The sequence below is a fragment of the Olea europaea genome, chromosome 4 (genome assembly GCF_002742605.1).
Source record: "Olea europaea var. sylvestris chromosome 4, O_europaea_v1, whole genome shotgun sequence".
Classification (NCBI taxonomy): domain Eukaryota; kingdom Viridiplantae; phylum Streptophyta; class Magnoliopsida; order Lamiales; family Oleaceae; genus Olea; species Olea europaea.
In genome coordinates this window covers 18,609,830-18,629,373 of record NC_036240.1, presented here as the reverse complement: position 1 = coordinate 18,629,373, position 19,544 = coordinate 18,609,830, and the positions used below count along the sequence as shown (strand labels likewise).

The 19,544-nt window shown below is 33.4% G+C and overlaps 1 protein-coding gene across 1 annotated transcript; it reads right to left on the bottom strand.

The window, feature by feature from the left end:
* Window positions 1-16,752: 16,752 nt before the first annotated feature.
* On the bottom strand, window positions 16,753-19,178 carry LOC111393894 (golgin subfamily A member 6-like protein 22). The gene has a single exon (XM_023019664.1). It carries the CDS (start codon window positions 18,880-18,882, stop codon window positions 16,975-16,977), a length of 1,908 nt encoding a protein of 635 aa, XP_022875432.1. The 5' UTR covers window positions 18,883-19,178; the 3' UTR covers window positions 16,753-16,974.
* Between the last annotated feature and the right edge of the window lie 366 nt (window positions 19,179-19,544).

The following is a 19,544-nucleotide window of genomic DNA, read 5'->3' as shown; positions in this document are numbered from 1 at the left end:
TTATTTTTTAGAAAACACCTTTTTTTAATGAAAAGTCAATTTAACATTGTCAAAAAAGTCTTATTCTTCATGCGCATAATAAACATTACCTACCAAAAATGCATGCGATTACTTTATCTTAACCTCAATTCACCCATTCTCTCTCCCCCATGCACTTGAGACATTTCATCCCCTCTCCCCTCGCCCCTCCCCCCTAGTGCCAACGAGTCACACACAAAGCAAATTATTCTCAAATTAACTTGAATTAGTCCGAGGCCTTTCTGAAAAAATGAACACAAAGATGTATGCGGCCTTGCGTCCTAGTCCATAGATTACACTCCTAGGGCCTCCCCTACCCAGGGTTGGTACTATAATTGTCGGGCCCCGAGACGAAATCCAAAAATTAGGCTCCAAAATCGACGTAAATGCAAAATTAAATGCAACATATTACTAATTTAAAACTTAACACCAAAATAATAAACAAATACCCCAATCATCTCACAATTAATGAAAAAAATTATTTTCCTTCTCCTTATTTTAATATTTAAAAAGAAAAATTGGAACAAAATAGGCCCCTATGGTTTTAGGCCTAAGGCATAGGCCTCATTTGCCTAGCCACAGGACCGACCCTGTCCCTCCCTCCCTACATATATTTTTTTATTGTAAGTTTGCTATACGTAAAGAGGTTTAGCAGAGTTACAATGCGTAAGCATTCAAGAGGTTGAAGAACAAAAGGGGAATAGCAATGGGTACAATGTAAGATATTAAATTTACCTTAATGCGAAGATCTTAGAATTCCATAATTTTCACATATGAATAAAATGATCAAGAAACATATCTTGATTCATGGAGATAATTGAAATATTTTAAATTTGCAAAACAAGATAAACCAGTAATAGAGAAAACGTTTCTCTCAACTTGACCCCTCTTTCTTGTGACTTTTCAATTGACTAAATCTATGGGTATGTATCGAACATATGTAGCGTAGAGAGAGAACGATTTTTCGCAAAAGTAACCACTCCCCATAAAGTGGTTAATTAGGCAAATAACTCCCCATAAATCTCACAAAACCGACATGCCTATCTTTTATGAGCCAATAACTACCTCAACGTTTAAAATTCAAATAAAGTTAGTTATTTTTTTCGGTCATGTGGGACATTAATTCTTACATTCTCCCACTTGGTCCATTTGACAACAACACTTTATTTGAATCGATAAGGTAACTATAATATACACATAACATCAGCTCATTTGCACCTTTAGTGAGATTACGTTAATATTGTAATTAAATAACTTGCTAACATGGGTCATGGCGGTGAACATCATTATAGCAACATTTTCCCTTCCATATACCACGATGCTAGTAAATCACTTAATCACAATCCATAATGGGAAGTAACTATAATGTCCCAATAATGTCTTTGTCAAAAACGATTCTTGTTATCAATAATTCATATCCATAATTACATAATACATGGAAAACAAGAAATATCATAAACACGGTAAATGAAATCTCTATTAATGTCTTAGAACAAAACATGAAAATTGAGATCCATAAACAAAACCCATGGATCAAAACCAAGACCCATGGGATCAACATGTTCTTTAAATGTCTTTGGTGGTAATCCTTTAGTTAAAGAATCTGCAATTATGAGCTCAGTCTTAATATATTCTATAGACACTCTTTGTTTCTGAACTTCCTCCTTAACGGCCAAATATTTGCGCTCTATGTGCTTAGCGCCATTACTATATTTGTCGTTCTTGGAGAAATGACTGCTGGGGAATTGTCACAATACACTCTTAGCGGTCTGGCAATACTGTCGACAATTTCAAGTCCTGAGATAAAATTTCACAGCCATAATGCATGTACTGTGGCCTCAAAGCATGCTATAAATTCAACTTCCATGGCAGATGCTATTATGACAGTCAGTTTGGCGCTCTTCCATGATATTGCTCCTCCAACTAATAGGAACAAGAAACCATATGTTAATTTTCGACCGTCAACACAGCTAGCAAAATCTGACCAATCACTTCTAATTGGTCAGATCTTCGATACATTAGCATGCATTGCCTTGTTCCCTTCAAATGCCTCAACACTTTCTTCGCAACTTTCCAATGCGCAATTCTAAGATTACTTTGGTATCTCCCTAGGATACCAACTGCAAAGCTGATGTTTGGTCTCGTACAAGTCTGTGCATACATCAAGCTTCCAACAACAGATGCATAAGGAATATTTTCCATACTTTTCCTTTCCAATGGATTCCTTGGACAATCCCTTTCACTTAACTTGTCTCCTTTACAAATAGGAGCAGGAGTGGTAGCACAATTAACCCTATTCAATCTTTTAAGAACTTTATCGATATATCATTTTTGAGACAATCCTAACACTCCACGTGATCTATCACGGAATATCTCAATTCCTATCACGTAGGCTGCCTCACCCATATCTTTCATTTCAAAGTTCATGGAAAGAAATTTCTTAGTTTTGTGCAGTAAAGCAAGATTACTACTAGCAAGCAATATATCATCAACATATAGAATCAAGAAAATAAATTTACTCCCACTGACCTTCAAATATATACACCGATCAACAATTTTCTCCTTAAATCCAAAGGAAATGATGGTATCACTAAACTTAATATACCATTGTTTGGAAGCTTCTTTAAGTCCATATATCGATTTTTCTAACTTGCATACCATATGCTCCTTTCCTTTAATCAATAAACCTCCAGATTAATCCATATAGACCTCTTCATCTAAATTCTCGTTTAAAAAAGCAGTTTTCACATCCATCTGATACAACTCTAAATCAAAATGAGCTACTAGAGCCATTATGATTCTGAGAAAGTCCTTCTTCGATACAGGAGAGAACGTCTCTTTGTAATCAACGCCTCATTTTTTAGTGAAATCTATTGCAACAAATATAGCTTTAAGCCGTTCGATATTGCCTTTACAGTCGTGTTTGGTCCTAAAGACCCATTTATACCCGACTGATAGAACCTTTAGGCAAATCAACAACGTCCCAGACTTCATTCTGTTCCATTGATTTCAACTCATCATTCACAACATTGATCCACTTTTCAGAATTATCACTTTCAGTAGCTTGTGAAAATGAAATCGGATCTTTACTTGTCCCTAATCATAATCAGACTCTTGCAGATATACCAAATAATCATCTAAAATAGCTAATCTCCTTTCTCTTTAAGATCTTCTTAATACTATTTCTTGTGGTTGTTCTGCAACCTGTTCACAAGTGACAATCTCATTATAGAGTAACTGATCACTAGATTGTTGTTAGGTGTTGTTATACTGTTCTATAACAGAAAAAACAACAATTTTCCTTGAAGTTACGGGTATCGAGACAAGCACTCGAACTTCTTAAATGATCACATTACGTAATGCGTCACTCCCACTAATTTTACCATTTTGAAAGAACCTGTTATTTTCGGCTTCTACAATCTTCGTACTATGGTTGGGACAGTAAAACCTATACCCTTTGGACTTCTTTGGGTAACCAATAAAGTACCACCTTACAGTTCTAGAATCTAATTTCTTTTCATGTAGACTGTAGATCCTAGCCTCTGCTGGACATCCCCAAATATGAAGGTGTCGTAAGCTTGGCTTCCTTTCTGTCCACAATTTAAAAGGGATCTTTTGAACTGCCTTACTAGGAACCCGATTAAGTAAATAAATAGTGGTCTTAAGGGCTTCCATCCACAATGAAATGGGTACCGAGAAATTACTTAACATACTCCTAACCATTTCCATAAGTGTACAATTTCGCCTTTCAGCTACACCATTCTGCTGAATCATACCAAGCACTGTGTATTGTGCACAAATGTCATGCTCTTCTAGGAATTTAGCAAAAGGACCTGGACATTGTCTCACTCCATCAGACCTTCCATAATACTCACCACCTCTGTTAGATCGAATGATTTTTACCTTTCTGTCTAATTTTCTCTCGACTTCAGCAATATATGTCTTTAAAGCATTTATTGAGACTTTTCATGCAACAAATAGACATAACTGTAACGTGAAAAATCATCAATGAAAATGATGAAATACTTTTCTTCACCAAGTGACGGTGAGTCGAAAGGTCCACAAATATCAGTATGGATAATCTCCAGAAGTTCTTCACTTCTTGTAGCTCCTTTCTTTGTATGTTTGGTTTGCTTTCCTTTAATGCAATTAACACATACATCAAAATCAGTAAAATCAAGATCTAAAAGAATCCCATATTTTACTAATATCTCCATCCTTTCTCTGAATATATGCCCCAGTCGTTTATACCACAAGATGGAAGAATTTTCATAAGCTCTACGTTTAATTCCAACATTGCGATGCAAGATTAGAAGAGTTTGTGCAAAAGTTTTATTAAGATTAAATTTATATAGCCCTTCATATAAAATACCAGAACCAACAAATGTTCCATTTCTAAATAAACGAAAACTACTATTATTAAAATTAAACGAATATCCATTGAAATTTGACAAGGAAACTAAATTTCTAGAAAGAGAAGGTACATAAAAAGTATCAAATAGGTCCAAATAATGGTCTGATTCTAAAAACAAACGAAAAATTTCTTTTTTAACTTTTTAAAGTAGAGAGTGAGTTTGGAGCCAAACCCACTCTCTATTTTTAATGTAAAATGATTACATTTAATACATTACAAATTTCAATACTCTACAATTTAAAATTTTCAAATTACATTTGAATTGATTGATCATTAATATATAAAAAATATATTTAAATAAAATATGTGGAGAAATTATTAAATATTCATTGAAAAAAAAATCAAATAAAGAATCAAAATAGAAAGCTTGTTGAAGTGTATAAAAAAATTACTCTTTAAATTTAAAAATGCTCTCTATTATGCATAAATACTATTTATAAATATAAAATCTTTTGGAGATGTAAGACTTTGATCTTTTTACATATTTAACTCCTCAATATTAATTCTTGAATTAGAACTCAAATTAGTAAGGAAAATATTTAGATTTCATTACCTATTCCACTATATTAACTAAATTCCTCTTTCACACTGGTTTACTTATCCATAATTATTGTTAACACCAAATGCCGTAATGGGATAATTCTTAACTAGTGTAATACGATTTATTAAAGCAATACGTCCTAATCCATGTAAATACAACTTCCCAATCAATCGAATAGGTTTTAAACATTTAGGGTCTATTTGATTTCAAATGTGGAAGAAGGCAAATCATTTCCATGTAAGTTGGAAAAGAAAAAATCACCAGAACGATAGGAATTCGATTTCCACTCAATTGGCCAAAGACTGTTTTAAGTGTTTGTACCTTGAAATTCGAACTCAATTTCCACTTTCGTATCAAACAGTCAAGGTAGAAAACGAATTCCACGGATGTGATATTTTCCATGGAATTTAATGCTATCAAATAGAACAATTAGTGTATGCATGTGTATTTCACTTGCAATGCACGTAGTGCCTGTAGAAATGTATTTATTGAAGGTTCAAATTGTAATTTCTTAATTTTTTTTGGCAAACCATTCTTCAATTTCAAATGTTATGTCCCAAAGTTAGATTTTTAAATTCCAGATTTTACATATACTGAACTTTGATTTCTAGAACTTTATACCCATCTCATTTCTGCAAATTTCATATTTATTGATTTTCGGAATTAAACTTCGATTTGTCTATTTTAGAAGTACTCATTTGATTTTGAGTTATCATGATAAATATTTGAACTTGAAGGGTCGATACTTAAGAATAGACAACAATGACAGTGGCTTCTTTTATTTGTTTTGTTGAAATAAATGCATAGAGTTCAGTAAAATAATGGCATTAGTGGACAACCAAATGAATTGGAATTGCTTTGGATGCTTGGTTTGGTTAAGTTTTTACTTCTGGAAAATGCTAATCATCACTTTTTAATTTTTTCGTTTGTGTTTACTCCAGAATTTTCATTTTCGCAAGAAAACGAGAGCATTCCCCTTGCAAAATTTCATGGCATTACTAGAAAGAAGAATAACCCATACTTTGTTGCTTTGTGGCTTTCTAGTGTAGTTTGTGTAGAAAAGATTGACGTTCTAGGGTTTGGCTTCACAACTCCGACTTAAAGACTATTTTGATATCTAGTGCCTATAGTGTATTCTCCTTCCTCACATTTTTATTTTCTCCCATAAACTTAAAAGACTTTATCACGTTTTCTATTGAAGAAAAACTTAAGAAAGTACCAATGTCGTAACTCAAAGAGAAAGAGGGAGCGAAATTGCAATGCTTGAATATTTGGGAGTTCGAAGGACGAAAGAGGGACAACACTAGGTACATATAGATGCATAACCATGTAGGTTATGCTAAGTATAATGAGTCGATAAAATTTTCGTGTATTTGAACTCAGAAGTGCACATAATATAAACCATTTGGTTGGCAATCGAATGAAGAATATTAGTAGCAAACCAATGGTTATGCTAATAAAATATGACAAGAATACATTGTCAGCAACTATGGTACTTTTATATAATACTAGTACAATGCACGTGTGATGCATGATTTTAAAATATTGGATATCCATTGATTAATGGTTAATTGGGAAAAATAGAAAAGACATTGAAACAAGCTAACAATTACAATTGGTTTTTCTCGTGGACATACGACGTTTAGTTAAAATCCATATAGACGACGTGGAAGATGAATAGAGCAGTATATATTATTAAAAAAAAATTGTTTCTTTACTTTTTCTCCAATGTTTATTTTATGCTTTGATATTTTTGCCAATTATCCTTAAGGAAGGAACATGAATGAAGTTTGTTATTATTGAAACAATTAATTTCATGAAACAAGGTAAGTGGGGTTCGATGCTATAGATCAAAATTTCAATCTATGTGCATAATTGGATAATGTCATGCACAATTCCTGCATTGATGTGTATAAAGTAGAATTTGTGATTCAATTTTGTTTTAGAGGTGACTTATGGTTAAATTATAGTGTAATAATAACTAAATACAAATCATTAATTTCAACTACATAAAGAACCTTTCTCAATGACTATGCCTAGTTCGTAGAGAATACTTACAAAAATCTTCCACTATATAGCGTCACCCACATTCCTCAACAATCTCGCTTTCATTTGGTATGCGAGGAACCAAACCAATCTATTTTAAGCATAACATCGGCTTAATAAAAAGTTCAAAAATTAAAATTTGAATATGTAACGATACGACCCCTGACAATGGTCCACTAGATCAGCCAAACGTACCCTAACGTTAATACTAATAAGTTTAACAATATGCACAGACATGATTGGACTGTATCCGGCTATACTTTAAAAAACTTATTTTTCTTATTTAATACTGTCTAAGATAATCGAGATTTTAGTTTGCTCCTAAAGTGTTTCTATTTTGTGTGATATTGTACCTTTTGTGAACGGTAGAGCTTGTCACTTTATTTCACAAGAGGGAAATAAAGTGGTGTATGATATATGCTATGACTTTTATGTGCTTTTGTTCAGGTTTGAGGAGTCTAATTCCGAGACATATTTTAGCCTTGATCAACAATAGAATAGTTGGGAATTTCCAAAATGTCAGAAACAGATTCTTCAAGGATAAAATGCTTAAGAAAATCCACAAATCCCACCTAAAGCTTAAGATGTTTTTCTATTCTTTTGGTGGGGTCTGTGAAATTTAAGGTTTGTAATTATCTTCATGTTCCTTAATTTATACCTTTTCTCATACGTTTCTCATTCAGTTCTTTGGGCCAAAACATCAAAATGAGCACTTACATTTGTGAGATTCTTTTCACCATTTCCATCTCCATTATTGGGCTGCTCATTGGTAACATGGAGGATGGTACTTGATTCCAATTAAAACACTTTCTGCTTTGTGCATATAGCTTAATGGCATATTTAATACGGTACAATGGACAAAATGAAAAACTTATTTTCTAGTCTTTATACTATCTTGTGGAACAAGTCATAAGCTTATATTTGATTTTAGCTTATATATCCCCCCTAAAGTCATATCTTAGGGCCTAACATATTTTTCCTACAGGAATTTTGAGAGGAAATAGCTAAGGTTGCTTTTATTTTCTGTTTGAGAAATGTTTGAAGTCTATCAAAGCAATGGATGTCCCACAGTATGCTTCCTGATAATTTGTGACAATATGAGCGATACAAATGGCAAGAAACCAAGGGAGTCAAAGAAGATTCTTTAATTCATAACCAGCTGCCTTCTTTGCTGGAGTTTACTTACAAGAGTAAGTACATCTCAACAACTACTCTTAGCTATGCGTGGCCTCCCAATTTAGGTTTCTTCACAAGCCACAGCTTAGGCAAGTTCTAAAATACAACTTATTATTCGAAATTTTTTTGAGTAAAATGACTATAGCTTTCCATCACTCTGCTCCCCGCCCCCTATAAAATGTAGGATTAAGCTGTAATACCAAAACAGAAATGCTCACACATAATCACCTATGTCCATTCACCGCTACTTTAATGAAAGAGGAGAATTATGAGGTTAATCCCACCTCTCATAAAGGTATCTTAATACAATTATATGAATGCCTAATAAAGAAACTATGTCGATATTCTGTCAAAGGGCTATTTGAACATTATAATTAGGTTCATTACAATCAATCAAAATATCCCGCCCGAATTGTCCTCTCTCTCTCTCTCTCCCTCCCTCCCTACTTCTCAAATGTAATATTTCAGTGAAGTATGTGAAGACAATAAGCATGACCCAGGTATTTACATAACTGCTTTAGGTTCTGCTCCCAGCAATGGAGGACATGGGAAGCCTACTTTATCCAATTAGCATGGCATCAACATTGCAGGAGGAAGATTAAGAAATCTCTGCAAGTGGCAGAAGTTAAAATTCACAAGGCCTTGGCAAAAAGAGGGCAGGAGCTCACCTAGCCTCGGAGCCACCATTAAAACATCAAATTTTCTGCCAATTTGCTTGTTCCTTGCGCAACAACTATACATGCTAAATTATCACCCCGAGTACCTAGTGCAAAATTACCTCCTCTAGTGCTTCAAAAGCCGACCGAGCCTAATTTTAGTGCAAAAGACCATTCATAGGAAGCATATTCTTGTAGATGACATTGCAGCACAATCATACCCTGTTAGAACACCCGATGACATATACAGTAATAGTATTATCATGTATGTTTTTTTCTCCAATTTCGAGCTTTCTTTTTATACATAAGTACGTATTATTTTGATACACTATTGCCATTGTGGATATACACAGATTGAGATTTGGCTCAGTTTTATGAGAAGTTTACCAGTATGTATGTATATGTGTTTATTTACTTGCTTTCTATTTTTTTTTTCATTTACTAATTTAGTTCAATCCATACCGCTCAAATTCTTTATTATTGATTGTATCGTCTTTTGCATTAACGTCAGTTGTTAGGATTTTTTCTGAAGTAAAAAAGTTATCTAGGAAAAATTATCCGTGTAGGAAACATCTCACTAGTAGCAATAGAAATTTTCCATAATAGTTTCTTTTTTCAAGAAATAATTATCTATAATTTGATTAATAAAATGGCTTAGCATATAAACCTCCCAATTTATCATTACTAATTATGGTCAATTTTACAACTCGAAGTTATTCTACAACGAACAACAGTGAAAATATCCACAACAGTAATTATTTCATAAACTAAAACTTGACGACTCTGAAATAATACAGGACTCAATACTAAAAACATGTCTAAACCCATCTAGTTCAAATATAATCAGTACTAGATCATGCCCAAAATAGTAAAATTTCGAGTCTATCACTCATGCATATTATCTTCTATTCCTCGAAGACGATACTTGATCTAAAACCGCGGCTACTACCCCTTGCACCACCACTACTGCTATAGCCATTGCCATCAACATTGCTAATGCTTGCATCATCACCATGTGTGACCTTTTTTGCCGCTTTTTTATATTGAAAGCCAAATGAAATTGGGAATTTTGGCGATATCCCCACAGTTGAATCCAATCTCCTTCTTCCAAATTGTTTGTTTTCACCAATTTACTCCAATCTTTTTTAAGCACAACCATTTTTAGAGTACCCCACCTCCTCATATGCAACATATAGTATTTACCTTTCGAATCAATTGTTACAATCTTGAAATTGCCTTGGTTAACTTCTACTAATTGTCGCTCCGCTTGTGTCAAGAATTCCATTAATTTTTCTCTATTGTGAGAAAGAAAAATCCAATTTTGATCGAACTTGGTATTAGAATCTGTGAGCCCTTTTTGGTACAAGAAGATTGGCACGGTCCCTCCATTTAATTATATTTCTTGATAGATTTCAGGAACAAGCGGTTCAGGAAGAGGCTATGGCTCTTCTTGTATGATATTGCTCTTCAACTCTCTCTTATTTCTGGGGCATTTTTTTGCTTGAACAAGGAACCATAGCAAGAGGTTGCGGCATTAATGGTGGTTGTTGATCATGAGGAAGAAGATAATCAAAGAGGCTAAGTGAAACGATCTTCTCCTCCTTCTTCTTTTTCTTCTTCATTGGAAACACTTTAAGAAGAGGAAGATCAAGATCTTCACCATCAAACAGATCGAAAGAAACTCTCTTCTTCATTGTAGACAAGAACAGAATTTTTGTATGTATCTATTTCTTGTTTGAGTAAATTTTTTGTCTAGAACTGAATGGGGGTATTTCATTCTTATATAGAAGTTTATGGTAATCTCATTCCAACTTAATAAAGGAAACCAAAAGAACCCCTGAACTCGTTATGGTGATAATTGTTGATCAAGAAAAATAAATATATCTCATATTTACCATATTAGTCTCTCCGAGTTCAAGTTTATAACAGTAAAAAATGGAGAACTAATTAATGCTAACTAGACAATCAGAGTATTACCTAATGCGAAAATGCCTCCTAAAAAAAAGGTTGAACCCCAACCTTAAAGGCCCCCACCGCCCCTACCCTGCAGCATCGTGAGGGAGGTAAATCTCAAGTTATGCCTCCAAAGGTACAGGGTGGAAAGCTACTTGTACACTTGCACTTACCCAAGAACCAAATCCATATTTCAAGATTCGAACCCTTGACGCGGCAGCCTCAAGTAAAGTTGGATTTCTCCACCCTCCCCTTTTACCACTTGGAGATGTGCCCTGGGGGCGAAAATGCCTCCTAATTCCTACGCCACCATGCCTGATTGTTCCTTTTTTCTTTTTCTTTTTTCTCTTATAAAGTCCTGTTTGATTTTATTATCCAGTAAATTTGCAACTTTAAAATTTTTCTTTGGAGAAAACTTAATGGTTATTTTATAGTAAATTTATATAAAAATAATAAAAAATAATTTGTTCTTATATGTTTTAATGTTTGATGTGTTTACGTGATTTCAATCGAATGAAAACATGCATAGCTTTGAACAAATAATAAATTGATTTAAGAGTTTGAATTATCGCTTTCAAGAGAACTATCTATCTTTCTAAATATGATTTTATTGTTCCTAGCAAAATGTGAACTACACTACAAGTACAAGGGAATATGCGCATTTGGTTTAGCCAATTACAAGGGGACAAATGCCCTCCTGTATTGACCCTGTGAATATCTTTTAAATCTATATGTGAGAAATGTTACTCTCGATTTCACCATAATTATTCATTTTAATTTTACATCTCAAGATTCATTTTAATGTTGTATTGATCGAATTAGCTAATGAAATTAATTTTACCTCTTTTGAATTCAAATAAATCATATCTAGTAGAACTTACTATGCATATGTTTGGTTCAGCTAAATAGCTATATTTTAATTCAAGTCAATTTTTAACCACGCATTTTTGGAATCTACATGTTTTCAACAATATTTCATCAACTTTTATCAAAATTTGCTAAAATTCTAATTTTTATCTAAATCAAATAAGAGCTATATTTCTATGTCAATTCGAATAAACTTCAATTAAATGCATTAAATCATCAAATAGTTCAATTAATATCGGCAACAATTATAAAAGAGGAATATATATCATTCCAATTACCGAATTTTATTACATGTTCTAAATATTAAAAAAAATAATAATAATAATTGAGTGCATCACCTGATCTTTAAGGAAATTTAAAGAAAATTGAATGATCATCAAAGTGGATGATCTTGACACCACCTACGCCCCATTTCCCGATCCTTATTTCATTTTCTCTATTTTTCTAAGGTGTAAACCTTCTCTCTATAAGCTAAACGAGTTTTATTGATAAAATAGAAGAATTTCAAAAGTTGTACTTCAAAATTAGTCAAAAGGATCACAAAAACTCAAATATATATATATATATATATATATATATATATATATATATATATATATATATATATATATATATATATATATATATATATATATATATATATATATATATATATATATATATATATATATATATATATATATATATATATATATATATATATATATATATATATATATATATATATATATATATATATATATATATATATATATATAAAAGGAATCATTTTAGCCAGATCGTAGTTCATTGCGGTAAACAACAGCTTGAGCTGGACTGCGATTGACCTCAATTAATTTTATTTATTTTTTCATCATCTATCGGATTCATTCTTGTTGGTTCATAATTCGCTCTCTTTGTGCGACATTGATCCATTCTTTAATGCATGAAAAAATTATTTTTTCCTTACTGCTAATTGCTTCTCTCCTCGACTCTTTAGATGTTGTAACTAATTAGGCTTGTTACTTCCAAAAAAAAAAAAATACAGATTTAGGAGCTCTTGGAAACTATCCTGGTTTCCCATTTTCGCCATCTGATTCGGATATTCTACACGATTCTTCAGATCAAGATGATATTGGTAAGAGAAACATTCATTTTAAAATTATTTGTCTATTGCTTGATAATATTGAAGTTTAAGGACATAGCACAATAACATTTTTTTTATCATATTATGAAGCCTTGTCATTTCAGTGGAGGAATTCTTTGTTGATTCTATTCCTGGGCAGCCATGCCCAACATCGGATGAAGAGAAATCCTAAATTCAGTCAAGACACATTCTCGTGGAAGTTGGATAATTTAGTATAGAGTAAGCCTGGGGCAAAAAAGTAGAAAAATTGATCAAACCAATCAAATCAAATCGACTCGAGTCGGTTTGGGTCGGTTTAACATGGGTAATTGGTATTGTTTGGTTGTCGTTTAAATAAAACTATGGTGGTTTGATTCGGTCATAGTTTGAAACCTCAAACCATTGGTTAATTGAATCAACCCAACTTATTTACACGTTTACCTTTGTTTAGGAAAACTAAAATCAAAAGATTAGCTCTAATTTCATAACTATATCACGATTCCCTCCAATCTATGATGTTGCCGGTAAGTAATAATACTGAAATTTCCTTTCACAAGCTCATTACATTATACTTAGTTTTTTTCCTACTTAGACAATCAGACTATATAATGTATAAAGAAGCAAAAAAATTCTTAAGTTTTCTGGTGTTCTATCTCTAGTAACCTAATTTTATTTGTTAATCAATAATTCTTGTAATATAAATTTATTTAATTATTTTAGATATTGTAATCTAATTGAGCCAAAACCTGGACATTTTTTTTTAAAAAAAGTTCAATTTTGACTAAAAGTCCATATCGACTAACCGAATTGAACCAAACCAAACTGATTTAGATTGGTTCTGCTCAGTTTAAGAGTTAGAATGGATTGGTTGTATTGAAATTCACCCAAACTGACTAATTTGGTTTTGGTTTAGTTTTGGGTTGGAGTCGAAACCAACCCAAACCATACCGTACCCGGCCTATAGGGAGTGAATATGAATTTTAAAATTTATTATGACCATTCCTCATTGGTTGTCCACTGTTTGTTGCCTTGTCGACAAATTTAGCCCTTGTGTCCTATATTCTTGAGTCTGTCCGTGCCCTTCCTACTAATGGCATGATTTTTACGAGAAATGTGAAGCATTTAGAATTCTTCTTGTCTTTGCATTTCATGAGTTCACCCTTGCGACTACCAAGAATGAATTTGAAGAAGGACGAAAGAGGGACAACACTAGGTGCATCTAGATATATAACCATGTGGGTTATGCTAAGATAAATATAATGGATTTATATGAACGTATATTTAAAATTTTCATGTATTTGAACTCAGAAGTGCACATAATATAAACCATTTGGTTGGCATTCGATTGACGAATATTAGTAGTGAAACAATGGCTATGTACATAAAATATGACAAGAACACATTGTCACCTACTACATCTTCTATGTACTTTTATATAATACTAGTACGATGCATGTGCAATGCATGATTTTAAATTATTAGATTTCCATTGATTAATGGTTAATTGGGAAAAATAGAAAAGACAATGAAACAAGCTAACACTTACAATTGGTGTTTCTTTACTTTTCCTCCAATGTTTAATTTATGCTTCGGTATTTTTGCCAAGAATAATATTATTTGTAGTCACTCTGCGTGGCACGTATGTTGCAGTTAGTGATTTAATATACGTGGCAAGAAAGAAACATGAATGAAGTTTGTTGTCATTGAAACAATTAATTTCATGAAAACAAGGTAAGTGGGGTTCAATGCTAATGATCGAAATTCCAATCTATGTGCATAATTGGATAATGTCATGCACAATTTCTGCCTTGATGGGTATAGAGTAGAATTTAGGATTCAATTTTGTTTTTTGAGGTGATATATGGTTTATAGTGTAATATAATAACTAAATAAAAATCATTAATTTCAACTACATTAAGAACCCTTTTCAATGACTATGCCTAATTTGCAGAGAACGCTTATAAATATCTTTCACTATATAGCATCACTCACATTCATCAACAATCACACTTTCATTTGGTATATGAGGAACCAAACAAATCTATTTTAAGCATAACATCTGCTTACCAAAATCCTCAAAAAGTAAAATTTGAATATGTAACAATACGACCCCCTAAAATGGTCCACTAGATCAGCCCAACGTACCCTAACAAGGTCCATGCAAGATTTGGACCATTGGGGTTGCTTTCATCCTGAATTTCTATCGTGTCCTCGACATTTTGATCTAGATAACCTGGATAGAAATTCTTACTAAATAAGATAGACATGAACCCTTCCAAAGCAGACGGTAAGTAAAAAAAGGAATTTATCACATATCTGGATAATTACAGAATCCATACAGCTAGAGTTATTATTTTAAACTTAAAAGCGTGTGTTCACTTTATCTACGTACTATTACTTGTGTGTGTTAAAATTGAACATAAAAATCTCAATTTCCTTAGGCAATTTTCTGCATTTAGTCCGAACCCAAGTAACAAACCCAAATATCAATTGCAAATATTAAGATGTCAAAAAAAAAAAAAATTGCATAAATTATCTTTGAGGTATTTATGTGACTGATGGCTTAGAATTGATGAAAGGGATGGAAAAAAATAAATAAAATAAATAAAAAAGTGAGTGGGTGTTAGACTCGGAAAAGAGAGAGATGGTATGAGACTCCTTGGCAGAACGACGTGGATGCCAAACGACGTCATTTTGTGTCTACAAAGGTAACTTTTTTATTTTTTAAATGACATTATTATGACGCTACCAAAGTAACGTTGTCGCAAAAGAACTTATGAACAACGTTATTCACAACCGACTATTATAGCATATTAGGGAGTTCTTACCAAACAAGTGTCATTTTACAATAAAGGTTTTGACTACAAAATGAAACTAGATACCCACATGGATGTAGACCCATGTGAATAAAATATTGTCAAAAAAATACTCACCCACCCTCTATGGTGTATATGCTGTACTTGTAAAAGAAATTTTGTACGCCAAGTGGAGTTGTACTCGTTAAGTTCCTTCTACAATAGTGTATTCGACGTAATTTCTCTTCCTGATATATTACTGATTTATTGAATTGATCACATGTTTGTTGTGTTTAAAGGGCTCCTTCTCCCTCCCATGTTACTGTAATTCTGTCTAATATTTAATAACCAGAAATTTGAATCAAATTAATTCTCAAATTAATAATAAAAATAATGAGATTTTATTACAAAATCCACTCTATTAATTAAATTCCTCTTACATACCTGTTTCTCTCATATATATTTATTGTCAACACCAAGTGCTGTCATATATGGTGTAGTATAGTGTATTAATGCAATACCTCCCTATCCACCTTAATGCAATACCCTAATTCAATCCCTCCTAATCATATCCCCTAATCCAATACAGTGTAAGAAACTGTTATATTAAATTTATCGTCATATATCAAATGGTTTTGAAGCTTAATAATTCATTAAGGTGAATTGAAACAACATTGAATAAACAAGTAACAATACTGAATTGTATCAAATATTATGTACTTAACATGTCCATGAGTGGTTGCAGCCTTGCGGGAGTGGAAGGGTTCATGCATTGTCTAAATGTAACTTTTTCTTCATGAAATCAACACAATTTGAGAAATATTTTGAATGTCTATGAAAAGTTTCAAGAAGTTTGAAGCCAGGAAAAACTCTGTTTCTAGAAGGTACTTCAAAATTTTACAGAAAAAATTCGCATTATAACAGCCCAGCAAAGACGTGCTTGTGTGTTGTGTGAGCCTCATTTTCTTCACGAATAATAATATTCATCACCGTTGGTGTTAAACACCAATCTAGGTGACCATTACATGACATTAAATAATAGATTTATTTAAATACAAAATCATGTCACTCATTTAATTGACCCTATAAAATGTAGTGTACTGGTGCTCTAACAAAACTTCTAAAAAAATGTAGTGTACTGGTGCTCTATAAAATGTGGTGTACTGGTGCTCTAACAAAACTTCTAAAAAATAGAATTTGTTCGATTACATCTCTTGTATAGCATCAAAAGTTAAAGAAGTTTATATCACAGCTGTTATGATATAATATCAGCATCAAGAGACTTATTACAAAAAAGAAACTCGAGACCTAGATAGTCATAGCTCACAATAGCATCATAATGCAATTAGATTTAACACCAAAATTTGTTAAAGACTTCAGTAGTGAAACCTACATAAAAGTACTCAATGCCCGTGAGCAACGAAAGCAATAGATACTGCAGCCAAAAGGGTGGTAACCGACGACAATATAGTCCAAAAGCTCTTCTTCTTGTGCGCTTCAGCTACAGAAATCTGCAGGAATTCAAGTTGTCTCTTCATGTTTTCGACTTCGGTTTCTTTTATAACAATAGCATTCTTGATCTTCTCCAATTCCACCATGTGCGCCTTCATTTCTTCACCATTAATCTGTTTGCCACCAAGCAAATCACCTTCTACGGCATCCCTTTCATCCTTTGAACAAAAAGCTGCTGTGTCCCTCAACATCTTCATAACCAGACTTGTATTAGCATCTGCCAATTCCACTTTACCCTGCATGGCATCAAGTCCATTTTGCGCCTCACCAAGTGATTTTTCAAGAGAGGCTATGGACTTCTTCAACGCATCACATTGGATTTCCAATTCTTTCTTTTCTTTAAGTATGGTGAGATTCTCAGCCTTCACTTTCCCAGTGGCATTCTCGCTTTCTTCAATTCTTTTCTCCATTTCTTCAATCTTCTCCTTCAATCCCATAGCAATTTGGTTTTCTTCGTCCAAAAACATTCTAAGATCGTCCCGCTCACCTTTCATCTGCTCAATCTCATACTTATAACCACTTATCTCAGATTCTAAGTTCTTAATTTTCTCTACCTTATCCCGGCCAGACACTTCCAATTCTAAAACTAAACTTTGGAATTTAACCACTTTATTTTGCAAGGAAACTACTTCACTTGCAAGACTATCTTTATCATTCACCAACTCAATCTTCTCATCGACCAATTCGTCAATTTTAAGTCTCTGCTCGTTTGATTGCTTCAACGCTTTGTTCATATTCTTCTCGACAAGATTCTTCTCTTCAATCAGTCCCTCACAAATCTTTTCATTCAGCTTCTTTTTCTTCATCAATTCATCAATCTCCATTCCCATATCCTTCTCCCTCTCCACACTTTCAGCGCATTTCTTCTCCAACTCAGCTAAATTTGCACGCAACTTTTCCTCCTCCTCGTGCAAATTCGTCACCTTCTCGTTCAGACCACTCACTACACTCTCCAACTCCCTTCCTTTCACCATTTCCAATGTTTTCTCCTCTTCAATTCTCTGTTTTTCCTTAACAATCTCCCGAATTTCTTTCTTCATATCCTCGATCAACTTATTCGAGTCAACTAAACTCTTCTCTAACAAATTTCTATCGCTCACTATCACTACGATTTTCCTCTCCCTCTCCTGTTTTTCCTCCAAGACGCGATTGTATTCATCCCGTATTTTTTCTATCTGTTGCTCGATCACTTTTTTTCCTTCCTCAAGTTCAATCAAATTCGTCCTCAATCCATTGGCTTCCTCTATTTTCACATCAAGTTTACCTTTCAGTCCATCCCTCTCTTCAATAACCCTTCTCGAACTATCTCGCTCAGATTCCAACTCTGCTACAGTCTTGCTCAATTTCTCATTCAACAACCCGATACTGCGTTGCTTTTCCTCAATCACCCCGGACAAGTCCGTTATTTTACTCTCCAAACCCTTGGTTTTCCCCTCAAACACCTCAGCATGATGACCCAACTGCAAAGCAACAAACACAGACACAACACTTCTTTCCAGTTCCAAATGCACAACCTTATCTCTCACCTGAGTCAACTCGTTCCGCAACATCTCCATCTTCGAGTTAGCCCCAGTCAGCTCCGATTCCAGAGACCCTTTCGATAGCATGAGAGATTCCACCTCTTGGCGGCGCTCCATTGCCTCTTTAAGAAGCCTCTGATTCAGAGACTTGAGGCTTTCGAGCTTCACTGAGGCCTCATTTTCCATGGCTATCGAATCCTTTTGCGGGGCCTGGACGAGTTCTTCTTGCTTCTGATGAGTTTTCTCTTGGTGGGAGTTAGACACTTTCTTCTTTGCCATTGCTTTTATGGGAATGCTCTGCCTTAGTTTCTTGTACGTTTTCTCTCGGTTTTTTTTTTTTTTTTTTTTTTTTTTTTTGTGTGGCAAACCTGAGGATGGAAGATATGAGGTTTAGGGTTTTTTCTGCGATTTTTTTTTTTTTTTATGGCTGAGATAAATGGGAAGTGCGCACTTCAACTTGAGGAGATAAGGGTTAATGCAGGCGGAGCAGAGAGTCTGAAGAAATGAAATGAAAACAATGGATTAGGGTTTTTTCGAATTCAAATTTCGAACGGCTCGAGATGCGAGGGAGCAGTTTAACGGTGAATATTGAACTCTTTTATTTCGCAATTCTTTGATCCTTTCTTTTTCAAAAGAGAGAGTCTACACGTAAGAAAAGTTGACAAATTGCTCCAGAATAGAGGGGGTGGGTGGTTTTTTTATAATATTTTATTTAAATGGAGCTCAAATTCCATATGAATATCTGTATCATTTTTGTGAAAGAATCTTCTGTACAAATGACAAAAATCTTTTCAAAATAAAAATGTATTAAAACATTCTGAATTTATTAGAAAAATAGCATGTTTCAAAATAAATTTTAATAAAATAATTTTCTTTAAAGAATAGGGTTCAATAGGTCTTCATATTCTCTTTTTTATTTATTTTTGTCCATTTCGAGATTT